This window comes from Ursus arctos, unplaced genomic scaffold (genome assembly GCF_023065955.2).
Source record: "Ursus arctos isolate Adak ecotype North America unplaced genomic scaffold, UrsArc2.0 scaffold_1, whole genome shotgun sequence".
NCBI lineage: Eukaryota > Metazoa > Chordata > Mammalia > Carnivora > Ursidae > Ursus > Ursus arctos.
Window position 1 is genome coordinate 77,178,497 of NW_026622763.1, and position 27,160 is coordinate 77,205,656.

A 27,160-nucleotide genomic window follows, 5' to 3' on the forward strand; every position below is an offset into this window, starting at 1 on the left:
TATTAAATAACAATTCCCCATTCCAATGGGACTGCCCATATAAGCTTAGGGCACCTCTTTTAAGCTTAGATGTAGGAAACATATTTGTTCCTTTTATTTGCTCAATGACCTTAACAAAAAATTCTTACATCTCATTGTGCTTAACATTCCCATTTGTTTTTAAGAAAATGGATTTAACACTACTCTGAAAATACTTGATACTCCCTGGCATTGAGTTCAAAGAGCAATTTAAGACATCTATTAGTTGGAATCACCTATAGATCTTTCACAACTTTTTGTTTTCTTTTTGGTCATTTGGTTTTAATGAATATTTTCAGGGGAAAAAATGATAGGATTCCAAAGAATTATATAAATGGTAGACTTTGGGTATTTGTGGACTTGCAGGTCAGTTTCACCTATTTGCAAATGACTTCACAAATCAGGGATACATACCATATGTCATCTTACAGAGGCATGAAGTCAAATCAAAGACATTATGAGGCTGGAAAACAGAAGATTATCACTAAGCTAGTGAGTGCACATAGCCCACCTCTGAGCACTCACATTGCACGTTGTGATCTATATTTATTATAACACATGCAATTACTCTTGTGAAGTTATTTTTCAAAAAGAAGAACACTGATTCTTTCTATACAAATATTGTTTAATGGACCTAAATAGAAGGCCAGCTACTGGGACTGGTGATAAAAGTAAGAGAAAGTGATGTGGTCTAACATTTTGAGGATTCTCTGTCAAAAAAATAAATAAATCACCCTAACCCTTTATAGACTCATTAGGAGCTTGAAGAACTACCCCTCTTTTTACTGGGGATATGATATACCCTAGAGATATTCACAAATCTAAGGATTCTTGAAATTCTCAGAATGTGTCCCTTTTAAGTAGCTAGAATCTGCTGTTCACTTAGTTATAATATGAACAAGGGATCAGGGCCTTGTTCCAGGAGTGAAGTCGTGCTTAGCACAATCCATTTTAAGGCTGGTACGGATTTTAAGATGTGTATGTGTGTATGAGTGTGTGAGTGTATTATCAGTTATTTCTCAGCCTATAATAAAGTTTAGAATATTATTTTTTTCTTCTGTCAGAATGATCAAAAATTATAACTTACATTAACTAGTAATCCATAAATACTCTTTTCTGTTTCATCACCCCTCTGACATTTGTGCCATAAAGAAGCATGAGGCTTTTCTTTAGGATTTTTTTTTTTCCTCCTAGCTTCTCCCTTGCTTCTTTCACACATCTTCCTGTGGCCTATGGATTTTCATTTACTGTTGTCTTAATTCTCCACAATTCCTTATTTGAAAAATAATGAAGACACAAGCATTGGAACATGCCCAGTAGAAAGAATTAATGAGTCTGTTTTACAAACCACATAGGATTGCTTATTCATTTACTCATTCAACAAACACTAACTGAGCATCAACTAATGCCATATACTGTGGTAGGCACATGAATACAGTGGAAAGACAAAGTCCATGCCTTAGTGTTGTCCACAGTAATGGAGTATGGTGACAGCTATGAATGAGTGCAGACTAACTCAGCCTAGAGCTTGAGAAGGCTTTTGGAATGAGAGAACACTTAAGCTGACTTTCTAAGGATATATGTAGGAACTAGCCAAGTGGAGAAGAGGAAAGGATGCTCCAGGGAAAGGGACTACATTAAGGTTTGAGAACACGGTGACACAGGAGAAATGTAAGTGGCTTCTAATGACTGGCAACCAGACACAGGTAGAGAAGGGAGTGGGGAGAAATGCAGTTAGCAAGTGGAGTGGTCAGGAGCCAGATCATGAAAAACCATTGTAGCAACTAAGAAATTTATCCCAAAGATTGCGAGGTCCTATTGATGCAGGAATGGATGTAACCAGATTTTTATTTTAGAGAAATGACTCTTCCAACTATGTGAAAAATGGATTGAAGGGGGTAAGCCTGAAGGCTAGGAGACCAGATGTCTATACTTATTTGAGAGTGAGTGACCAAGAACAGTATCTTCTGTAGAATTAAGATCACCACATGAATTGAATCGGTTGGCTGCTTTGTAGCTCCACCTTCAGCCTTTCTTATTAATTCCTTTCTTCCTCACAGTCTTCCACCACAGGTGTCCTTATTAATCCTATGATGTATCTTTGACTGGAGGGTTTCTCATTTGGTTGATATTTTGTTGCCACACAACTTGAATTTAAATTCCATCATCTAGCTTGCCTTCCAATTTGGGTTTGGTAAACTGCCATGTACCTTTGGACCTCTCCATAAAAAATAATTTATGAACTTTTAAGAGAAGTTGGTGTTCCCAAAGCCAAGGCCAAACCCTTGAGACTGAGCTAGACTTGGTCTAAGAAGACATAAGTAAGTAAAAGAACTGTTATTCTAACTTGGAAGAAAAATATTGCCTTTGTATTTAGTAGGCATTTCCATATTTAAATTCAGACCAACTTCTATCTTCTACAGGAGTCTATTTGGCTCCTCTAATAGAGCTCCCTGGGGTATATCTTTAGCTTGGAGATTTTCTCAGGTCTTGAGTAACTGTTTAATATGCCCATCTCACCCTCCTCTTCATCCAAGATTTAAAGTAAAAATGTGTAGCATAAACAAGGTCTTATATCTTATCCCAAGAATTTGATAATGACAATACCAAAAGGCCATCTTGGGTCTTGGTTTCCTGCATTAAACAAACAGATCAAAATTTATTATAACACGTCAAACACTCCCTAGGTCATAGGCATCTTGAGTCATATCATATAAAATAAAGTATTTTTAGATATCATTCTTAAGAAAAGGTCAGCAGGGCTATGTAAAGGGACCAGAATTATCTTCCTTTTATGGTTTAGTTTATACTGGGAAGATTTTTTTAAATTAATCTGGAATTTGCCTTTGCATTTTCCATTTTTGACCACAAATACAAAACCATGAAGGTACAAAGGCTGACTTTTAGGACTCCTCCCATTGGCTTCTGCTACGGTCAGTAGGTCCATTTGAAAAACTGTGAGAAGGCAAGAGTGCTTTCTGAGATCTGTTTGGCAGTGGATATGGCCCCTCTCCAATGAGGACCCACTGCAAATTATGGGGGAAGTGTCATGAGTGCATACTAGGGATTAAAGAGTAATCATGTCTCAGAAATGACATACGTGGGAAAAGGCCTTAAACATTTAAAGAGGCTCCTGCTAGCACCTCCAAAAGCTACTGCCCTAGTAACCACAGAATGTTTGGTCACTTTGGAGCCTATGGGTCTGATGTTCTTTCCCAAGCCCTGACATACAACCATGAAAGATCCAGGTGGCCCAGCCTGCCTGATAAGATGACTTTTTGGTTTGGTCTCTATTCTTATATCAGATGAGGCCCACTAGAGCATTCCATACCAAGGGAAATAAGTATTCTGAAACAATCATTTTTATCAAAATAATGAACATTGTCAACATAGGTTTAAATAGAAGGAAATTTTAAGGCAACCTATTCCATGCTAGAATCAGATGCTCTTTCCTGCTTTTGAGTGTTTTATGAAGGATCCCATGATTTGAAGAAGGCGGAAGAGTTTGGGATGAGACCCCATCTCGTAAGGGTCATCTCTGAAACAGCTTGATTATCTAGTGGGAATGCTATCTCCTTGCTAAAAGCCTGTGGTTAGATTAATGCTAGCATTTGCAAATCGGCTCTGGCCTGATGGTGGGCAGCCAGAGAAAGAATGCGTTTTCTGTTTATCTCTTTAGTGGCAGAAATGTTCATCACAGAAAGACTCTAAGCTCCCAGTTTCAAGCAGGCCTGGAAGTTGCGCAGTCTGTAGCCTGTGAATGTACACACTAGCTCAGAATGATGAGAAAGAGCCAGGCCTGTGTTCACAGCCAGTTGCCTGCACTGGGTGATGGGTTAGTCAGTTTCTTCAGCTTAATAACAAGGGTAGATCCTGCCACATTGTTCGGAGAGGAAGCCTTACCACCCCCGTTGCTTTATCTCCCAGGAATGTAGTTTGAATTGTGTCTCCTCCTTGACAGCATGGACCTCAGTAAATTACCAAGGTCTTGACCCAAGAGATGGAGAAGTCCTGAGCGATTTTTTTAGTCTCCTATCTAAAACTGTGTTTACATTTCTTGAACTCTGGCTGACTGATTCATTCTCCTGGTGTTGCAAGAACTTTCTTTATGTATTAGAATTTATAAGTTTCATTTCTAAGAGACCCAAAGTTCCTTCCAAGCCACAGTGAAGTGAACCTCATCTCAACACAATTCTGCTGGGCTAGATTTGTCCAGAGGATGGATCATGGCCAAGCAGCTGTGATGTGGCAAGCTCAAGTGAGACTAACGGAGGGAGTGCGATGTAGAGGGAAAAGTATTAGATACTAAGATTTGGGTTCAGGTTCTGGTCTCACACTATTTCAAGGAAGCCTTAAGCCAAACTTATGAAACCACTCTGGGCCTCAGTTTCCCCAGATGTTTTAAAAAAGAAATGTTTTGAATCTGTCCTAAAGCCATTTTCAAACAAGAAGAACAGGACAGCTGAGAAACAACAGAAAAGGAAAGGTCAGCCCACAAGGAATGAGTAGAAGCTTCGGGTCAAAGAGACAAAGATGCCATGGGCTCTTAAAAGTAGCAAGCATAGAAATAACTTTTTGTTGGATACTCAACCCACACTAGAGACTGACTAAAACCCTTGTCAGTGGAGCCATGTGCTTAGCTAAATCTGTTCCTCAAATAAACATTCCTTCATAAACATTAAATTCACTTTCTTGGGGATAAAAAGAAAAACAAAATAAATCCTATCCTTTTGCAGCACGGGGTTTGAGTCTTGGGCTCAAAATCGTTCCTGAAAACCTCACTAGTTGTACCACCTCAGGTCGGTTAGTTTACCTTTCAAGCCTCAGCTTCCACACCTGTGGAGAGCAGTGATCCTGTGACCATGGAGGAAAATCATGCAGATTAACACCACATCAGTGTCTGCGTGGCAGCTGCTTTGTGGCAAGCTCTTGGTTTCCCTTAGTCCCCTCTCGCCAACCTACCTCGGCCTTCGCCTTTGTTTGCCTTATGTTTCCACTTCTCCTGTTGCCCTTCCACATTATAAGGGAAAAGGGAAATCTCTGATCTCTCTATCTGGAAGGTTGCAGAAGCATATTCCTACTTCTGTGAAGTACGATCATACAAAATTTATATTCAACAGTATCAGCAGATTTTTCTCCATCAATATTTCCTTTTTAATTTCAGCTTTATCTGAATTTTAGTAGCACAAAGAATTTCCTTTTGTTCTTTGAAAGAGCAACCAAAATAAGAAAAATAGAAATCTGAGTATAAGTTCTCAACAATATATTTAACATGCTATGTAGACGGTGCTTCTAGAGGGTACAGGTGTTGTTTGGTGAGTAAATACGAAAGCCATAGGTGTGTATGTATATAGTATATATAAAAATTAATGAGATCTAGATCTGACAACTTTGATCCTTTTCTCTGATTTTCACCATAGCAAACACTGAATCCAGAACCTATCTTCTCATGAATCTTAATGAAACCTCACCTTTGACCCAAAAGCCAGAGAAGCAGGTACAGTATTGACTCTGAATGAGCATGAGACTGGGAGGCAGGACTTTTGGGTTCTTGTACCGGCTTGCTGTGTGACGCTGGGTGAGATTCTTCACCTCTCTGGGCCTCATCTGCCTCAATAAAATGAGACAAGTGGATTATAAAATCACACAGGTTCCTTGGAATGTCTTAACTCAACTTGGACTATTCTGTGTGGCTCTTATGTGCCTGAATGAGTTGAAGTGGCCTTTCTCTGACTTCTGCAAAGTCAAAAAGGCAACAAGGAAACACAGAAAGATATCATCCATCAAGGCAGTTAAGCACTAAGACTTTGTGCTAAAGGGCCCATTTTTTTCCGTCCATTTCTCATCCCTAATGGGGAGAAAAAAAGCAGCAATCAAAAGAAAAAAAATGTAAGGATACTGTGAAGAAAGGAGAAAAATACTTCCTTTGGATGGGTCAGAAATATCTATTTGTATTTCAAGGATGTACATTCACAAATATTTGTAAGTTTGTTCCTTCATTTGAAGCTTTGAGGCTGGGACTGTCTTCAAACTCATTCTAGAGAGACAACTCAGGGGGAATTCCTAGAACTGTGCCCAGGGTCTCAGAGAACCCGAGGCACAAGCAGCACAGCTCCAGGGCACTCTCAGGTCTCTCCCTGCTGTGCTGCAGCCTGGGCAGGGAGAGGGGGGCATGATCTCTATTTCTCCCTTATTTCCGACTTCCTGCCACAGCCTGGCTTTCTCCTCTTCCCTCACATTCATTAAAAAACAATAATAATAAAAATAGTTTTGTTTTCATGTGTGTGCCTAGCTGGGTTCTGAAGAAGGACCTGAACTCTCACTGGTAGAACCCCAGGCCTGGGTCAGGCCTCCGCTGAGGTAAAACACAGCTGAGCTGACCCTTCCCGCTTCTGAGGAACCACTGAACCAACGTTTGCATTTCTTTCTTTCTTTCTTTTCTTTTCTTTTTTTTTACATGCCTGCTTTGAAGACAGCCTTTATAAGGGATCTAGGAGGTTTTCTTTTTTAAGAGAGTCTGTGACTAAGGAAAATATAACTATGCTATATTTTGAGAAGTTCACAATTCCAAAGGCCTTGAGGATGCCTCACATACCCTAAACACACTCCAAATTCACACAGCTCCCGCAGCTGTATTTCAGGAGACCTAGTATCACCTGCAATAAAAGAGTGGCTCAGTCACGTCAGATTAAGCCCTAGACTGAATTATTAACCTTGCAGTCAGAAAGAGGAACACAGACCGAGGGTCTTAAACTCTAATCCTGGGTTTCCCCTGTGAAGCTGCAGCCAACCAGCTAACTCTGAGAGCTCCATGTGCCTCCGTCGTGAAAGCAGGGCCGTTGCTCCCCACAGAACCGGTGGGTTTGTTCAAGTCACAGAACTCTTACTCCCTTTAGAAGTAGCCCCTCAAAGGAAAGCCATTTGAGGAAACGGCTAGGGAGCCCCACCAGGCCCTAAACACAGAGAAAATGGGGGTAGGGCTAAGGAAGGGGAGATGGCTCCCATGCCGCCCCCACCCCTTACTTCTTGAGGCCAATGGCCCTTTATTAGATTAATCACTGACTTCAATTTTAACTACTTCCTCAACCTACTCCATGTAAATGACTAATTTCATGTTTACTATAAAGCATCTGGAAAGGATTTAGAAACAAATTTCTGCCCAGCAGATTTCAGTTACGTACCTTGATGGGCCGCTGGCAAATCCCGCGGATTCCTTGCAGGGTTGCCTTCCCACTCTGAAGCAGGCTAGGGTAGCACACAAAATTTATCTTTATCAGCATCAGCACTTTCTACTTTTCTTTCCTTTCCATTAATTCCTCATTAACCCACCCTCTCCCTCCCCTCACGGGGGTGTATGACCATATTAGGAGTTCGGTCACATAAACAACTTTTACTTTTTATCATTGCGCTAGCTGCCAGGAAAGACAAAAAACAAAACACACACACACCCCAAAGGTGGAATATTTGGGCGTCACCGTGCTTTCACGAGAAGTTACAGACGTGGACTTGGAAAACAATTTCTGACGGGGGAGAGAGAGAAAGCCAGACGTGACCGGGCTCGAGGATCGGGCCCCCGGGAGCCGGAGACTGCCTCCGGGTGCCCCCTAGCGGCTGGATTTGAAACGGCGGCGGCGCGTCTCCTCGCCGGCGGCCGGCGCGGCGGAAGAGAGCCGGAAGGACCCAGCTCCAGCCTCTCCCCCCAACCCCAACGCCGGTGCCAAACCCGGCGACTGGCTCCTGAGGCGCCCCCTCTACACCTGGCCGAGGATCAGGGCCTCGAGGCAAATCCGCAAATAGAAATGGGAGTAGCCACGACTTCGACAACTTCCTGGGAGTTGAAGGAGGGGGTTAAGTCGCCGAAAGAGGGGGAAGAAACTACAAGGGCAAAATGTGCAGATGAAAAGAGCAGTGAAAAAAGAAAAAGGAGACAAGCTCCCATTTCCTCTTTCAAATGAACTGCCTCCCCACTGTGAACAGAATCAAGTATTTATGAAGGCATTTTTTGCATATTAATAGCTGCATATGGAGCTTTGCCAGTTCTGAAGTCCTAAAGGTAGGATGCCCTTTTTTTAATGCAGGTCCTTCAAACTCCTCACAGAATTTGGTATTCTCCTTCACAGATAGTTTCCTTTCTGCCTTGTGGGTCCTCCTCGGGCCTTTCATTTGATTAAGAGAAATTAGTTCCCGCGTACCGTCAGCGACCAAGGACTGCTCTTAACCTCGGTGGCTGACATCAATCGCTAGAGAAGCTTCTCCTCTTCCCCAGGGCCTCTCCGTGCAGAGGCTGCAGGTTGGGTGAGGTGACCAGCACCTAAAAAGAGTATTAAAATTGTAAATGAAAATTCCAGCAGGAAACGTTAACATATCTATGATGTGGGAGCAGAAAAAGCAAAAGTTAAAAAAAAAAAGTTTTAAAAAAATAGGGTTAACTATGACAGCATTGCTATCTATGCTCGATAAAGAGTACATACAATTTTAAAGGAAAAACAGTGAGAACCAGTTAGGAAAAATAAGTAAAAGACAAACAATTTATATAAAAAATAATAGCAATAGAAAACAAGGATGGAAAAATATTTATCCTGAGGGGCAATTTGAATGCAGATTGAGGCAAACTGAAGGCATCATTTTATATTTGAGATGTATACCTCCTCTCACTTTTTTTTTTTAATGGTAACACCCAGTACTGCCGTGTTTTGGTGAAACTGGTACAGTTATATACACTTCTGGTAGGTTGTAATTTGGTTTAATCCAGTTGTAAAGCAAAATGACAATATAACTTGTGAAGCATGAAAAAATATTGCTACTCATTTGTTCAGTATTTCTGACTCCTAGGAATTTATTGTAAGAAAATAATTCAGCTGAAAAAAGTGAGCGAAGATGTCCACTGCGGCATTATCTATAATAAGGAAAAATTGGAAACAGCCTAATAGTCCAACATCAGAGAAATGATCACCTTAATTATGACATATCCCTCTCAGTGAGAGGGTTAATTCATTCATTAAAAAATGATGCTTGTTCCTACTAGAAACTGTGATTTAATGCCCATAGTTTCTCAGCCTCCACACCATCAACATTTTGTGCCAGATAGTCTTTGTCGTGGGGAGCTCTCCGTGTGCTGCAGGATGTTGAGCGGCGTCCCTAGCCTTTACCCAGTAGATGACAGTAGCACAGCCCCCCAGTTGTGACACACACACACACACACACACACACACACACACACACAAAAGTCTCCAGACCTTGCCAAATGTCCCCTGAGGGGAAAAATCACTCCCAGTTGAGAACTACCAATTACATTTTAAAAATGGAAATCAAAGTGATGTTAACTAGAACTGCAGCCATGTAAAAACATAATAAATGTATCTATGAGGAAAAGACCTGCAAATTATGCATGCAAAACAGTGCAGTCATGCTGATTTGAAATTAGGGCTGTGTTGACTTGAGGTTTTGGTTTTAGTTTGTCTTCTTGTTTTTCACTGCTTTTCTTTCTTTCTTTCTTTCTTTCTTTCTTTCTTTCTTTCTTTCTTTCTTTTTTTTTTTCTTTTTCCAAAATTCTCCCTGTAAGAAGGGAAAATGAATCAAGTGGAGAACTGGTTTTATTCAAGTCTGGCTTAAAATGATCTAGGAATCACAGTAAACAAGTATACAGCAAGCTAAACAAGGGTCAACACTATAGTGTCATTGTTTTTTAACCGTTGTTAGTTAAAATTATTAAGTTTTTATTAAATTGTTGCGATAGGGCCACCAGAATTCTCCTTTGAAAGATCTCAACCTCTTTTCAGCATTTTATCCCTCTGACCCTAGACTTTGAGGGACAATGAATTTGCCTGTTTTTCTGAAAAGTTTGGATCTCAAATTATGAAACTCTTGTGCACCCAGATCCATCCATGTAAGCCTGGACCAAGAAGGGTCCTTAGCCCACTGGTTTATAGAGCTGTCAGGGCAGAGAAATTGTCAGTAAAGAGTTTCAAAGTACATGCTCAAATCTTAATTAGATTTCCCAAGAATCACTGCATCTCTTTGTTTAAAATAAGAAAGAAACTATCTCACCAGTTATTGTCAATTTTCTCCCTTTGTTAAGGAAAGCAAACATCCTTTCTCACATGCTTTATCCTGGGTTTTGTTTTGTTGCTTTGTGGGGATTAGAACTTTGGTGGTGTTCTAAAAATCCTGTTAAACTGGAATTATGTCCCTTTTTCCCATTTCACAAAGCCACTTCTATTTCAACCTATATTATCTCTTAGGTTCAGGTTTCATGAGTTTTTAAGAGTATGAATTCATATTTGATCTTAGGTGTCCTAAATTTACCTCTTTGGGATTTCAAAGAGTAGCCTGTAATTCTAGCACACCAGGATTTAGGTTGAATAAACCTATGTTTACCCCATCTGTTTCCTTGGTGGTTTCACAGATGGTGTTCATATCCCCTTTCAGCCTTCCTCTTGCAGGACAAAAAAAAAAAAAACCCAACAATGACATACACACAAAAACCCACCTGTAGACACACTAAGTTTTTGTACAAAAGGGTACAAAGGTAACCTTTTGTTTCAGTGTCCTGCTGAGGCATACCCTGCCTTCTGTTTAATTTTTTGGCAGTTATCTGAAAGAACAAGCTATTAATCTTTTAAAGACAGACTCCACCCACCACCCACCCCCATTTTGTATCCTTGTATTTAGCACAGTTCTTGGCACATGGTAGCTACTGGGAAAAAAATTGACAAATTAATCTTAAGTTGACATTAAGGACCATGTTCTGCATAGAAAAGCTGTAATCCTCCAAATAGGATTTGGAGGATTGCATTTGTTTTATTTCCAGTAATAATGTTACGGAAGTTCAGCTGACATTTTTCTAACAACTCACACAATCTCCAGATACTTCCTACTGTTGGTTGGCACAATTTGATATTTCACTCTCTGGGTCATGTGCAGATCAGAGATGTCACTAGGCATCCTTCTTGATCTTTTTGAGGCTGATAAGTAAGATTGGGCCTATTACTGATTCCTAAGAGAATTAACTGTCTGCATCTCCCCTTCCAGATAAGTAGGCTTTACTCCCCACTTTTGTTTTTCATTTCCAAAGGCATGGCACAGAATTTCGCCAGGTGCCATGCGGGTCCCCTCTCTCTCCTCTTCCCCTCTCCTCCCCTTTCCCCTTTCTTCCTCCTGGCTTTGTAAATAATTTTGGTCAAGGAGCTTGATTCAAAGGTTTTTTGAAGATCTAAGCAAACTTAACTTCTGGTTCAACCTCACCCACAGGATTACTTTGTCAGCCCCAAACTCCATTGACAATTTAAGAATAATTTACTGAGAGGGGTTTGTTTTCAATTACAAAACGAAGGCTTTTATTTTTTGAATTTTCACTCTATCATTTATTCCAGGAAGTCTGTATTTATTGATCTATCTGCTGCTAGTTCCAACCAGACATATGATAGGTGCCTAGTTGATCTCTTTTTCTTTTTTTCTTTTTTTTATGGAAAATTTCAAACACACGTAAAAGTAGAAAGAATAGTATAATGAACCTCCATTTTATTATAAGTATCAACAATTATCTCCCCATTGTCTTGAGAGGGTCTTTTTAAATAACAGTAACAGCCGGTGTTTTTGAGGTTTACTATGTACAGCATTGATTATCTCCCTTAATCCTTACAGTATCTCTATGAAGTAGGTACAGTTATTATCCCCATTTTACAGATGAGGAAACAGATGTCACGACAGACTCCCATTCAGCCTGTGACCTGCACTTGCAAAGAGGTCTGCTGGTTTGGGAATCCCACGAAGTTGCATTAGATCCCGGCTTCTTCCCAATTGGTTGTGTGATTTCAGGCAGTTTATTTACCCTCTCTGAGGCCCAGTGTCCTCAACTGTGAAGGATAATAACATGTCCCTCATGGGGGTCATGACAAGAATTAGATGAAACAACATATGGAAAGGGATTAGCACAATGTTTGTCACTAAGCCATCCTAATAAATTACAATAGTAAAGTATTCTATTCCCCTGCTCTCTGCTTGAAAGCCATTACAAAACAGAACCTGGAGCTTGTATACAATCGAAACAGTCAGATGTGGGAAAGGAGAAGCTTGAAAAGTAGGAATAATTTAAAGGATTGTGAGCCAGTCTACCTACCATTATCCCCATCCCCCACACTACCCACCCCCAACTCCCAAGCCCAACTGTCCCCCCAACCAAATACCCTCCATGCTGTCTGGATTTTGTTTCACTGCTTACATTTCTACCTATTAGAGATTCCTTTGGGCTTCTCATATCTCATTGTGAATTTTTTTTTTTTTTTAATTGTTTTCTGTCCTGCACCTAAGGAGGCACAGTTGAAGGCCTGGGACACGGGGGAGGCAGAGAATTTTGGAGTCAGGAGCACTGACTACCTCCTCCTACCAGATGCAGTGCACCCCCCCTTCCATCCAGCACAGGGCTGCCCAAGAAAACTTAGAGGTCAGAGGACAGGAAGGCCCAAAGGAAAGGAAGGGGGCGGGGAAAGAAAGGGAAAGGAGATCTTTGTTTCTCTCCTTCCAGCCCTCTGCTGTCCCAGCACTACCACGGCTAGTTCAGCTTTTTTAGTCCAGCTAAATTATGGGTTAGATAAACTTTTATGGGCCAGTGTGGGAATCAAAGCAACATGGGTATCATTTCTTTTTCTAGTGAAAATTGACTGATTTTAAATGACCTTTTACAGTGGAATCAGTTTGCAAGTTGAGATTCCCTGTCTCTCAGTTGGCTGTCAGATAGGAGAAGTCACACCAGACCCAGCGATAACAAGGAAGTCACACAGTTTTGGCTTAAAGTGTTGGGTTAGAAGGAGGTAGGGACTTGTTCAGATTTCCCACCCTGCACCCCACCACCTCTCATCTCCCGGTCTAAAATAGAATGCGTCATCTCTCAAACACAGGCAAAGTTCCATCCTGAAAACAGCCAGACACCCCCTCACAGAAAAAGCTAGTTTCTACCACCCCTGGGGCAAAAGAGATCACTATTTTGGCTTAAAATTTCTCTCCTCCAGCTCCTGCTAAACCAGATAAACAATGATTCTGTTGTGTCAACAAAGCACTTAATTAAACTGAAGACAATATCAATTAGAACTCATGGATAAGATTTACTTCCAGATAGTAGAATTAGTGTCCTGAGTTTCATTATTCAAACGCTCCCTGAGGGGAACACTGCAGTTGGTTGGCCCCATTGTATAGTAGGGAAACTGAGGCACAAAAAGCTTAATGACATGGCAAAAGTCCCTAAATGAGTCTCTCTCACAAAAGCTAAGACTGGAGATTGCAGTGTTTCTCTTCCTAATCTATGTTTGCTAGCTATTGGGGCTAATTTGCTAAACACACAGGAGGATGTAAAATCTCCTTTTGTAGAGTTGCGGCATAAAAAAGTGGATGGAGACCGAAATTTGTGCCTGGAGGGGAAATGAGAAGGCTCTTCTGGCTTCCAACCAAACTGTCTGTCTGCCATGCCTTCTTTCAGAGCCCTTCCCAAAACCATGCCCTCAGCCCATCTCACCAGCACCAAATTGCCTTTAGAACACAAAAAGTGGGGGCGCCTGGGTGGCACAGCGGTTAAGCGTCTGCCTTCGGCTCAGGGCGCGATCCCGGTGATCTGGGATCGAGTCCCACATCAGGCTCTTCCGCTATGAGCCTGCTTCTTCCTCTCCCACTCCCCCTGCTTGTGTCCCCTCTCTCGCTGGCTGTCTCTATCTCTGTCAAATAAATAAAATCTTTAAAAAAACAAAACAAAACAAAAACAAAAGAACACAAAAAGTGGGCCAGGAAGGCAGGGGCCAAGTTGAACAGGATGAACCCAGGTGACAGGCACATGGACCCCTGAGCACACTTGTGATAAGTGGAACTACACCATGGTTTGGGGTCCTTTCTCCTCAGAAAGAGGCCTTGCAGGCAGACCAGGTTATTGAATTAGATCCTGGTGTTCTGTCTGGCTTCCTAAAGACTAGAGGTCTTCTGCTCCTCCAGGCCAAGGGAACCTAGACAGAGACAAGTTCTCAAAGGGGGACTTAGGACTGGTTGGGGTCACTGACCTTACACAGGCCGGATCCCCCCCCCCCCAGTTACCCTGAGTTGATAGTGTATACAAAGCCCCTGGCCCACTCAGATCCCTTCCCAAGCAGCCCAGTCATAGGGAACTCCTCAGGGCTCTATTCCCCTCTCAGCTCCCACTATGTCCCCATTCCCACTGCCCACTTTTAGTTCCACAGGCAAGAAATAACAGGGCCTGAGAAGACCAAGTGCTGGGGAACTGGCCAGACCCTTCAGCCCATGGCTCCCTGGCAGGAACGGCCCTATCCAGGATTTGGTCCCCACCCACCCAGCAGGGAGCATGGTGAGGGGGAAGCTCAGAATCCTAGCCCTCCTCACCCCTCCCCACCCCCAGTGACTAAATCTCTCAGATCTGTCCATCCCCGCTGGGATTCAGAGTCCCCCCAACCCCCAGGAAAGTGGAGGGATCGACTCTCAGCCAAGGAGGGGGGGCCTGGTGGTCCAAAGGAGAGACTGGCTCTTTCCCTTTTGTTTGCTCACAGGAGGGGACAAATGCCCTGCGTGCACAGAGGTTTGATGTGACAACTTGATAGACCACATAAGGGTTTCAGCAAAAGCCTCCCGACCCTGCTCTCCATGCATTAAGATAATGATGGGGTGTGTGCCCCAGCACATTTCAGATCTTGGCTACAAAGGCCCTCCTTCCTTCTGTTTTCTTCCTCCAGCTCAGCTTGCCCACAGGTTCCCAGAGACTCTTGGCAGCTTTCTCTCAGGCAGAATGAAGTTGTGAGCTGCGTGGGAGGCAGTTAGACAGCAAGAGTGTTGCAGGCTCCTTAATGAGGGACAATAGCTCTTCTTGGAGCCATTAAGCCACAGCTACAGAGATGGGGAACCCCAATTAGAAAGGAGTGGGAGAAGTAAAGAGGAGGGTCTGAGAGATGCCTGCAGGACAGATCTGTATCTTTGGTGGCTCTGTGGGACCCATGGGTGGAGATCTAGCTGACTGAGTTTAGAATCTGCTTTTCTTTCTCAGGTAAGACGTTCCAGTGACTGTAGAGCCAACCCATGGTGGTGATGCTTCAAAATACACAAGCTGAAAGGAGGAGGAAAAGTTGCCTGAGAGAAGGGCTTTTCTTTAAGTTTGTGGCTCAAATATTATAGGAGTAAGAAAGGAAATGGTGTTTATGTAATGGACATCCTAAGTTTTTCTACATTATATATGTGTGCATATGGGTATTTGTATTACAGCCCATAGCTCTCTTTTGTTCTGGCTTTCAACTAAATCACATCATGCTTACAGCAAGATAATAATCCTGGATTTTCCATGGCTCTCTCTGTCAGAGTATAAGATTAGCTCTTGAATTCATTAACAGCCATCTCCTTTTAAATGTCAGATAACTTTTTAAATGCCAAGTGCTTACGCAACACCTTCTGTGCAATTCAAATCAGCTTTACCAAATTAACTCATTAATCTTTATTGTTTCATTTACTGAAGAGAAAGGCTTCCAGGTGTTTTTAGCAGAACATGAAAATATTGGTTACAATACAGTATAGGTGGGTTTTGATTTTCTGCTAAACATTTCACCCTTCCACCAGTTTTGTAATCATTCCCACTGAAGCCTGCACAGAAGAAGAAACGAAAAAGCTTCAGGCATCTCTGCTTTCTACTAATTCCCCCATTTTCCTTCCCTTCTGTCTATCCTTGTGCTTTCTTCCCCCTTTTGCATCTTCAGATACCTTGGCTCCTGTTTACTATTTATTCTGCTCTCTTTGCTCTCAAAATAGCCCAAGAGTTGCAAGTGTCAATTATGATGGCTCTCCCACCCAGAAAACAGAAGGTGCCTTGCAGGATCAGGGATGGAACCCAGAGGGCCAGTCAGAACAGGCCTAGGAATCAGGAATTCCACTTTGCTTTTCAGAGAACCCCTGCCTGGTTTTACCTCAGAATAATCAGATACAGGCTACCCTGATGGCTAAAGATAGAGAGAGGCTTCCAAGGTTGACTCCTTCTTGTCACCCAGCTCTCTGCTCCAGTCATCTTGGAAAGGTCTTCTCTCATCACCCAAAGGCAAGTCCCACCCCTCCGCATCAACCTCCATCCTATCCCATTCCATCGTCTTCATAGACTGATCACTATCTAAAATCATCCTGGTTATGTACATGTTTGCTTGTCTGACACATACAATATCACCGAATAAATATCAGCTTAATGAATAAATGCAAACCCATCCCAACGCATGGCTTTCCTGCCTGGTTTTAACTTTCTGACTTATTTCTCCTCACCACCTCCCAGAATCCTCTTTATATATTTAATCTGTTCTTTCCTCCCATCTCCCAAGCCCCTTTCACTATCATTTATTTGTTAGAACACTTGAATGTAATAAGCAAAAATAGTTCTTCACATTCCAGTGACTATAGAGCCTTCACAGAAGACATTCCATCAAGCTAGAATTCATGGCCCCTAAAGTTAAGGAGATGAGCCATATAGTCAAAAGAATTGTTTTATCAAAAGATTTACAGGCTTGGGGGCACCTGGGTGGCTCAGTCAGTTAAGTGTCAGACTCTTGATCTCAGCCCAGGTCTTGATCTCAAGGTCGTGAGTTCAAGCCCCATGCTGGGCTCCACGCTGGGCATGGAGACCACTTAAGAAAAACAGAAAAGATTTACAGGTCAGATGATTTGGAGAGACTTTTCTCAAAGCCTCTCAACTTACCACTCTTCAATCTGAGCCTCACATAAGGAGTTAAAGTAATTCTAGCCATTGGAACTGGCTGTGACTCTGCTTTTGTCCTCTGGGCTAACACAAAATCTTCCCCTGAAGATAATGGAGAAATTTCCCTCAAATCATTATTGTCTGATTTCTGTTATTGCACCCAGTGATTCATGCATGATTTTAGAAGCTAGAAAGCTTCAAAGTTTTGTCTGATTCTAGCTTGGACCAAATGTTTTCATTTGATCTAGAAACTGGGAGAGGCTGTCTCACTCTGAGGAGCTAATCAGATATATGACTGAGATGACAAAAAATTGGATATGTATTTGTCCAGAAAAGTCTTTATCTCTAGCCACATTTCAAAACAAAGGAAATGGGTGGAGGTGTTCATCAAAATGATGGCTGTTTGTGGGGACCCAACTGTTAATTCATCATTAATACTTTAATATAAATGTTATAGGAGGGGGAGTTTATAATGGCCCAGAGAGACAGACATCTGAGATTTAGTCTCCTAGAAAATATGGAAATGATCAAATCCACACCCACGGTGATCTCATGGCATACTAGTGACCCCAGCAAATCAGCCCTGAAAAATAACAAATAACTTTGCTCTTTGGAAATGAGGAGCCAGGGCTATGCAGAGGACAGGCCTTGGAGGTCAGCACATACTTCCTATAGAGACGTCTTCACCGGCCTTCCGCGTTGCAACTGATTTGGGCCATAACACATAGCTTGCCCCAATGTGATTGTTACTCTTCTGTTCAGCAAATACTATCAAGTGCGTGTTTGTTTCCAGACCCTGTACCAGGCACTGCTGCTACCTGGGAACAGCACAGTCATGGTTCCTGCCCTCATGGAGCTTATAGTCTAGTGGGGGGCGAATTGGCTGCACAGCATGAGCACCCTTGTGGGCAATGGGGGAAGTGTCAGTGCTGTGGGATCTCATGAAAGGCCCAGACCTGAAGAATAAGGAAGAATTTGAAGGGAGGTGTGTGTTGCCAGGGAAGGGAAGGGCATTGCTTCAGGAACAGAAAGGTCAGTGTTGGCGGTAGCTCTTCACACTTGCTATTCCCACAGGGAGGGAAATTGTGCCTGCAGAAAACCCCACAGAACCTGCCCTGGCCTTCTTCAGAGCTTTGCTCAAACACCCCCCCCCCCTTTTTTTAAGATTTTATTTTATAGTAAGCAAAGGGGCAGGCAGAGGGAGAGGGAGAGGCAGGTTCCCCACCGAGTAGAGAGCTGGATGTGGAGCTCAATCCCAGGACCCCGGGATCACAGCCCGAGCCAAAGGCAAATGCTTAACTGACTGAGCCACCCAGGCGCCCCTCAAAATCATTTTCTTGTGGAGCCTTCCCCGAGTACCCTGCTTAAAATTGCAGCTTCGACTGCTCTCCTCAGCTACTCCTTACTCCCCTCTCTGCTTTATTTTTCTTCATATCGTAAATCACTGGCAGACATAACTTATGTTGCACTAGCTTGTTATCTCTTCCCTCCCAATGGAATGTATGTGCCGTTTTCACTAGGGTGGAGACTTCTGTCTGCTTCTTGCACTGTCGTATCTGCGCTACTGGGCATAGAAAAGGCACTCAATAAATATTTGTTGAATGACAGAATGAGGCAGGAGAGATGGTCCAGAGCCAAGCAAGAAGGGTCTTTTAAGTGAGTTGGCCTTCGTGCTGAGAGCAAGGGCCTTTTAATATTTTAAGCAGAGGAGAGGACTGGTATGGTCCCCTTTGCATCTTGGAAAGATCGCCCAGCTTACAGTATGGAGCATGGGCTAGAAAGCAACTTCAGATCAAACTTCATTGTGCTCTGACTCATGACATCATTTGCCTGTTGTGGTAACAGGAGAGAGCATGGCCCAAGAGACTGAAGAGGCCACAGGGCCTCCCATTCTTCCTTCCCTCTTGCTAGATTCATTCAAATCACTCCTCCTAACACATCAAACACATTCTAAGCTTGCAAATAAACTGGAATCTTGCTATAACTTTATCTGCAAGGTAGATTTGAAAACCATTTGTGGGGGCGCCTGGGTAGCGCAGTCGTTAAGCGTCTGCCTTCGGCTCAGGGCATGATCCTGGCGTTCTGGGATCGAGCCCCACATCAGGCTCCTCCACTGGGAGCCTGCTTCTTCCTCTCCCACTCCCCCTTCTTGTGTTCCCTCTCTTGCTGGCTGTCTCTCTGTCACATAAATAAATAAAATCTTAAAAAAAAAAAAAAGAAAACCATTTGTGGAAGCCATAGAAGTATTGAAAAGATCTCATTAAAAAAGGAGTCTGGGGCAGATGGTGATTTCAGCTCTGCCATTTACCAGCTGTATGGCTTTGGGCAAGTTACGTTAAGTAACTCCCAGAGCCTCTGGTTCCTCATCTGTGAAATGGGAATAACAAGAACAGGGTTGTTGTGAGAATTAAATAAAATGATTACAACCGCGAGACACAGGAAGGTCCTTTTATCCCCTTTCCCATTATACTGACCCCAGCTATGAATTAATAACCAGTCTTGGATTATCCTCTATGCATCTGGGCCCCCTGTGTCTTCGATGGTAAAAATAGGTGTTATGACTAGTGTTCCAACGATGAAAAATTACTTTCTATAAATATTTGGGGATTTAGACTAGCTCTTGTCGCACTGTATATCATTCCTATGAAAGTTGAGCTTTCTGCTTCTCTTCACAGGGAGCCCAGCAGTCCTTGGAGGCAGCAGCTCAGAAGACAGGAGAGCCTCAAAGTTGTATAAATAAAGGGCTGATATGTTCAAACAGAAAAGAATTTTACACGCGCAAGCTGCACATCGACATGACGCCGTTCCTGAAGGTGATCTCACACTGAGAAGACGAGGGGTTTTATAGACACATACACAGGCATTCCAGTTAATACATTTCTGCATGGTACAAAAACAGCTTCAGAAGTCCCTCAGAGTTCCTGCTTTATCAGAAGGGACAGAACATAGGCAGTTTGTAGCAGATGAAGGCAGAACAAATTAGGACGGTAATCACAGCCAGCCATCGGGACAGATCGGTTGGATATCTGGTTTGGGTGGTGGGGGACAGAGAAAAGAGAGGAGAAAGGATAACCTTGAACTACCTCATAAAACAAGCAAATATAATTCATTTTATCTTGACAGTAGCTAAAATAATTGTTACTTTTTTATCACCATAACTGAGTAGAGCTGGTATTCTGACTGGAGGAGAAGATTGATTCTTGGTAACTATTTACAAGTCAGCTGCATATCCTCTTTGAATGTCTGACCTTATTTTCTGTTCTCTAAGAGTTCATTATTTTCCTAAACTCAGCTTCATACCAGTTACGGGTACTGCGAGTTCCTACGGTGTGGATGTCATTTGTCCACCATTGCAATACTGTCTCCTGCCCCAGCATCTAACACAGCGCCTGGCACAGGCGAGGTGCTCACTGAAGGCCCCGTAAATTGGTCCCCTTTTTATCCAACAGCCTCTGGCTTACGGTCCTCTTCTTACCCATTCTTTGCCCCCTAAGAACTGAATGAACTGGAAATAAATGATCAGGGAGTAAAAGAAACTAATCAGGAAACAAGTAAGGCTTGGCATTGAAGGATCTCCGATCCTTTGTACAATCCTAGAGACCAACATCCCAGGCCCTTGATAAGAAGTGACTAGGAAAGACAGAAACAGTGGAGAAGAAACCAAATACATGCAGGGTTCAGGATGGTGGCACTATCTGATGCTGTAAACTGTCAGAGACTTGGGAGGTCATGAGGGTCACCCTCCTAACCTCAGCTAATACAGAGTTCTCAGGTTACATCTTCTCTGGGCCACTCCAATCCCAGCTCTGCTGTGTGGGGCTTCAATGAAGAGTCATGTATCTGTCCCCAGTCTATCTCACTCAATGGCTGGCTCTGCGTTCCTCTGTTTCCTCTGGGATAAGCTCTTTCCCCATGTAATGAGATGATCACTGACTTTTCTTTCCTGGATCATTCTGGAACTAAATCTCATTGGCCCAACTTGGGTCACATACCCACACCCAAATAAATCACTGTGGCCAGGAAATTGGAATACACTAATGGCCCAGCCTGAAGTCACAGGGATTAAAGGTGGGGAGGGGAGGAATGTCTCAAAAAGGAAAAAGAAGGTCTTTTTTTTTTTTTTTTTTTATTTGACAGAGAGAGAGAGCCATTGAGAGGGGGAACACAAGCAGGGGGAATGGGAGAGGAAGAAGCAGGCTCCAGCAGAGGAGCCTGATACAGGGCTCGATCCCAGAACTCCCAGGATCACGCCCTGAGCCGAAGGCAGACGCTTAACAACTGAGCCATCCAGGCACCCCAAAGAGGGTCCTTATAACCACAGTAAGAGAGAATGATTCTAGACAAGAAAAAAAAAATTGCTACATATTCAAACTAATTACTTTAATTCATTATGCATTATATGAGTTTGCTAGGGCCACCGAACAAAGTACCACAGACTGGGTGGCTAAACTGAAATTTATTTTCTCACAATTCTGGAAGCCAGAAGTCTGAGATCTAGGTATTGGCAGGGTTGGTTTCTTCTGAGGCCTTTCTCCTTGGCTTGTAGATAGCCGTCTTCTCTCTGTGTCTTCACATGGTCTTCCCTCTGTGTGTGTCTGTGTCCTAATCACCTCTTCTTATAAGACACCAGTCATATTGGATTAGAGCCCCCACCAATGATGAGCCCACCTCAATTTAAATTTTTAAAGACCATATCTCCAAGTACAATCACATTCTGAGGTACTGGTGGTGGACTTCGATATATTAATTTTGGAGGAAGACCATTCAGTCCCAAATACTTATACTAATGAAACCATTCTTTTTTTCTTAGCATCAGTTTAGTTCTCCCCTTAGGGCCTAAAGAATTATGGTTAGTACTTCCCGGGATGGGATATCATCAACATCATCACTACTCATTCAATCCATAGTGAGCATCTGCTACCTACTATGTGTCTGGCCCTTTCTGGGCATTTGGAATATATCAGCAAACAAAAGAGAACAGGATCCTTGTTCTGCCCTAGGCAACATGTATAGTATGTCCAAAGGTGATAATTACTATGGAAATGAGATAAATATATTTATGGAGCTTCTAGGAACTACAGATTTCAGATTGTAGAATTTTACAATTATTTTTTGTGTATTTAGTGTCCACAATGATTTGAATTACACTTTCTGTTCAGCAATGTTGGCACCGTGTTACAGAGGGGAAGGCATTGTCACCCCTAAGGCCCACTTTCCAGTCCACCCGTTGTAAGACTCACAGAAACTATAACTCAGCCTGCTTCTGCAGGGGCTCACAGAGCACACACTGGGCGTTCAGACTCCCAGACTGTCCTTGCCCAAAAGATCACACCCTTTCTTGAGAATGTTCAATGTTAAAAGCTCTCCGTAGGTAAACCTTCCCCTTCTTGATATGGTAGCTCCTAGATTCTTAGGAAATCCTTAAGTATTGTAGAAAAGGACTTAATCTCAGGGCTTGTGTAGAAAAGAATGGTGAATTCAAACAGAGAAAGTCCTGTCCTCAGCATCTGAAGCTTTATAGAAACCAGCTCATTCTACACATGTCATTTGTGCATTTCCTGCCTATCCACAGGGCATTTCATTCTTTTTTTCCTGGCGCATGTAGGAAGCATTGCACATTTCAGGGTTCGAGAGTTGGAGATAAAAATATTGAGGCAGAAAAGGGGAATGGAAGAAGATGCAAATAATCATAATTGCTGACGTTACTGAGCACTTACTCTGCGCCAGACCGTTCTAAATTTTACGTGCAAGAACTCCTTTAATTCACAAAACGAACCGAAGAAATAGATAACATTAGCCCATTTTAGAGATGAGAGAACTAAGGCATTGAGAGGTTAAGTAACTCCCCAAATGTCCTACCATTGGTAAGAAATGACAGAAATAAGATAAAGACAGCCCAGCTCCAGAGCCCATGTTTTCAACCATCTGCCATAAAGCCTCACTGAAAACCCCTAAAGAGTGACCTTGTAACACCTCTGCGACTGTGCTTCCTCTTTAGTAAAATGAAAATAGTAATACTGGGACCTCCATACCTGCTTCTCAACAGTGAGGCAAGAATTACATGAAATAATCTTGAAAGAATGTTCACATTTACAAAAGATTCAACTCACAAAGGAGAAAGGAACAAACATTCATTGATTCCTGCTTAGGACCAGGCCCATATTAGAACTTAATTTTCCCACCCCCTTCCTGGTGAGTGTGCCCATCCCCGCTGTACGGATGAAGAAGCAGGGCTGGTGGAATGAGCCTATGATTGGTGACATGGCTGCCAGCAGAGGGCGCTAGGATTCAAAGCCACAAAACCCACAATACCTGATCTTGACAAAGTCAGTCTACTCTGTTTCTGAGAAGGATTTAATTGTACATCTTTGTTTTGGCCTCAGAACCTAGGAGAGGAGCAGAGATTTAATAATATATTTTAATCTTAGTAATACAAGATGCCTTATGATTTTCATAAATCAGTTTTCTTTACTAAAGAAAACGTGCAAGATATTTATAATATACAAGAAAAGTTGTACTACCTGGAAGTTGAAACTCTTAAATAAGACACTGATTTTCTCTTTTTTTTTTTTAAGATTTTATTTATTTATTTAGAGCGAGAGAGAGTGCGAGCAGTGGGTAGGGGAAGGGGGAGAGGCAGAAGCAGAAGGAGAGGGAGAAGCAGACTCCTCAGTGAGCAGGATCCTGATACGGGGCTTGATTTTAGGACCCTGGGATCACAACCCAAGCTGAAGGCAGACACTTAACCGAGTGAGCCACCCAGGTGCCCCTAGATACTGATTTTCTTCTGTTATTAAGAAGCTGTTGAAATTAGACATTTAGATGCATGAATTGTGGCATGTTACACAGAATTTCCAAATGTATTTTCCTAAATAAGCTTTTTAAGAAGAAGCCTGTACAATATTATTACTCCCATTTCACAGATGGAGAGAGTGAGGTGCAGAGATAGGTCATGTAGTTGGCTGCTGGCCCACTGGAGCCTCACCCCTCCCTGACCCCTGCATCCCACGCTGCTCCATTCTCCAGGCAGCTCCTCATGAAAGCCTGCCATGGGCCTAGAAGTACCGTGCTCAGATGGGGCACTGTGCATGAGGGTAGTGGGCAAGACTAGTGGAAGATTCTCTGAGAAGAGATGAGAACTGCAGGCCACCTGGCCCAGCCCCTGTCCTTTGAAGAAACTGAGGCTCAGGGTTTGAGTAAGTCACATGCTCTGTAAGGCATGAAGTGTAGGAGTCAGGGCCCCAGGCAGTCTGACGGCAGGACCCGCACCCCAGCCACTCAGGCAACTGCATCTCATGTCTGGTTTCAGTGCTGCAGTTTGTATTTACAAAGTGTTTGTTAATATCCCCACCCACCCCCAGCCCTATAATACCACACTGCTGCCAGCGCTTTTTCTAAATACAGCTCAGTCCTCTCACTGGTTTGCTTGAAATTCCTTACCATGTCCTCATTGGCCTTCTGGTTAAATCCTGGTATCCAAGATGTATTTCTTTTATAAATAGAAAAAGAGAACAAATCCATTTTTTTAAAACTCCATACTGCAACCTGCAAGATCTGGCCCATATCTAATTCACACTGTCCACGCACGGCAGCCACACCACACTACCCCCTGACCAGCCCAGGCCGCTTCCTCTGCCCGGAACTACCCTACCTCCCCTTCTCTGCAAGACTCAGCACCATGTCCCCTGGTAACCAAGCCTTCCCCAGACCAATTTAGCTTCACCTCCTGTGAGGTCCTGCAGAAACCTGTCGTAATCTGTCACAACGTGTATCACAGCACTGCAATGCTGAGGTTTTATGTTGTTTCTCCACAAGTCAGTGAGCGGCTTACAAATAGATCCTTCAGCTTTGTGCTCCCAATGCCGAACACACAACCTGGCACACAACACTCCATCAGTGTTCCTGGGCTGAACGAACAGATGACAAGCAAATGACTTGGCTGAAATAACCAAGCTGGGATCAAATTTTCAGTCCTTCGGTTTGTTTCACTCACTCATCAAGTGTCATTACATGCTTCAATCACGCGGTTTAGTCATTGCATTTCAAAATTCATACTAAAAATGACAAATTGCATTTTATTTGGTTTAGGTTTTTAATTTTTTAAAAGATTTTATTTATTTATTTGAGAGGGGGAGAGACCACAGAGGGAGAAGGAGAGGGAGAAGCAGGCTCCCCGCTGAGCAGGGAGCCCAATGCAGGGCTCAATCCCAGAACCCTGAGATCATGACCTGAGCTGAAGGCAGACACTTAACCAACTGAGCCCCCAGGGGGCCCCTGGTTTAGGGTTTTTTTTAAATTGATGTATAGTTGACATACACTGTTATGTTAGTAGTTTCAGTTTTTTAATTCCAATTTTGAATTTGAAATATATTCAGATGGTCTTTGAAATTTAAGTATAAAAGGGTATGTCTCTCAGCTGTTCTGCTCCCCTCCCCCTGGGTTCCACTGTTACTAGCTTCCTGTGTGTCCTTCCTGACCTGTAGTACACATACCTAAGCCAGTACACATACAGGAATACACAGACACATATTTTATACACACTTTAATATCATACACAGTGTTCAGAGTCTTACGTATTTTTACTTAATAGATCTTGGAGTTCTTTCTATGTTAATTCATAAAGAGATGCTTTTCACACTTGCGTAATATTCCATTGTGTGAATTACCATAACTTATTTGACTAGCCCTCGATTGGTAGCACTTTTAGGTTGTTTCAAATCTGTTGCAGTGAATGACCTTAGGTATAAGTCATTTCTCACATGTGTTCATATATCTAAAACATGATAGGGTTTTTTTTTATAGTTTTCTAAGCAACAGACAGAATTTCAAATTCAGACTACTTCTTTTTCTAACAGGGACCTGCCAGAAAGTTCTTTCAATGTCCCTGACTCCCTCCATCTCCCCATCTGCGAAATGAGAATATTTCTTGCCCCGAAGCCTCATAGCTACATGTTGTTAAGACTGAAGGTTTATCTTTCTTGCCTTTAAAATTCTTCCAAAGGAGCAGCTTGTTTCTCCCTTTTAATCCATTTTCCCATTATATTAAAAGGACTGAAAACAGGAATTTGTCTTTCAGTTCATCTCTTTTCTACTCTTAAAACTTAGCAGTTTACGGGTGACCAAGGTGGGTTTTCCTGTTGTAATTTTTCAGAAGACCTTTCCATTTATTTAGGGATGATTTTTTTTTACTGCACCAAGGCCAGATCTGTTTTGTCTCCAAAATGAGAAATGCAAAAGAAAGAAAATTACTGTGCTCGCATCGGCAGCACATATGCTAAAATTGGAGTGATACGAGAAGATTAGCATGGTCCCTGAACAAGGATGACAAACAAATTCATGAAGGGTTCCCTATTTTTTCGTACACCTAAAACTAATGCTGTACGTTAATAAACTGGAGTTAAAATAAAAACTAGGGGGTACCTGGCTGACTCATTTGGAAGAGGATGGTGTGACTCTTGATCCCAGAGTCGTGAGTTTGAGGCCCACATTGGGTTTAGAGATTAATAAAAAAAAAAAAAAAAAAAAAACTTAAAAAAAATAAAAACTTGAAAAGCAGAAAAAGAAAGAAAGAAGACTATTTAACAGTTGTAGCTCTTTTTTTAAAGATATATTTTATTTTTTTTATTTAAATTAATTAAAGCAATCTCTACACCCAACGTACAGCTCGAACTCACAACCCTGAAATCAAGAGTCACATGCTCTTCCAACTGAGCTAGGCAGGTGCCCCAGCTCTAGCTCTTTTACGGCAGATTATCTCATTAGCTACAAACTTAAATCTAACAAGTGAGAAACACACAGGGTAAAAAGCCATAGAGTAAGAAGAGAACGTCAAACAAATTAGCAGATAATTAATTGTCTCTTCCCAAAGCAGTTTGGGTATTTGATAACAAAGTGGAAGAACTGATTGCCACTAAATATTGAGGAACTTTGGTCCTAGGGGAGACTTCCAGGGCTCTCCATATCCAGTTCCTTCTCTGTAGCTGACATGAAGCTGTAGATTCAGCAGAGATCCAGGTGACAAAGGCCAAGAGCTGACTTCATCAGACACACGAGGCTTTACTTAAGTCATTGATCTACCTGCCACATCACCCTGGCTACCAACAAGCTGCTCTTCTGATAATGCCCTGGAGGAGAACAGTGACCATCAGCCCTGGCTACATATTGGAATCAAGAGAAGCCTTGAAAATGCCCTAGTTCCAGAAAGTCTGATTTTATGGTTTGGGGGTCAGGACTGGGAATCATACTTTTTAAAGCTCCACAAATAATTCTAACTGTGCAGCAGTGTTGAGAACCACTGTTATAGAGATTCCTAGATGGTGGATGGCAAGCAGTTTGTATGACTGGGAGAAAGAAGGAAGAGGGGTTAGATGTGGTAAGAAACCCAATCTGAGGTCATCTGCAAACTCGACAAAAGGCTAATCTGACCCTTTT

At 42.5% G+C, this 27,160-nt stretch overlaps 1 protein-coding gene, 1 long non-coding RNA gene and 1 other non-coding gene across 4 annotated transcripts in view; 2 read left to right on the top strand and 1 right to left on the bottom strand.

Annotated features, from left to right (window-relative positions):
• The window catches only part of LOC130542035 (uncharacterized), a 51,279-nt gene extending 43,682 nt beyond the window's left edge, over positions 1–7,597 (bottom strand). Inside the window, exons 1-2 of one of the 2 annotated variants that reach the window (XR_008956264.1) lie at positions 7,467–7,597; positions 7,200–7,263 (exon numbers count right to left, since the gene is read on the bottom strand). This is a non-coding gene — a long non-coding RNA (uncharacterized LOC130542035). Of the gene's footprint in view, positions 1–7,199 lie in introns of both variants that reach the window. The other variant, XR_008956265.1, reaches the window with a different exon arrangement.
• The window catches only part of KIAA2012 (KIAA2012 ortholog), a 102,746-nt gene that overhangs the window by 46,580 nt on the left and 29,006 nt on the right, over positions 1–27,160 (top strand). Inside the window, exons 13-14 of the mRNA XM_057304074.1 lie at positions 5,439–5,515; positions 19,405–19,542. Coding sequence (XP_057160057.1) covers positions 5,439–5,515; positions 19,405–19,542 — 215 coding nt within the window. The remainder of the gene's footprint in view (positions 1–5,438; positions 5,516–19,404; positions 19,543–27,160) is intronic.
• LOC113250952 (U6 spliceosomal RNA) lies at positions 25,980–26,085 on the top strand. Its single transcript, XR_003314275.1, has one exon. It is a non-coding gene; the product is annotated as a U6 spliceosomal RNA (small nuclear RNA).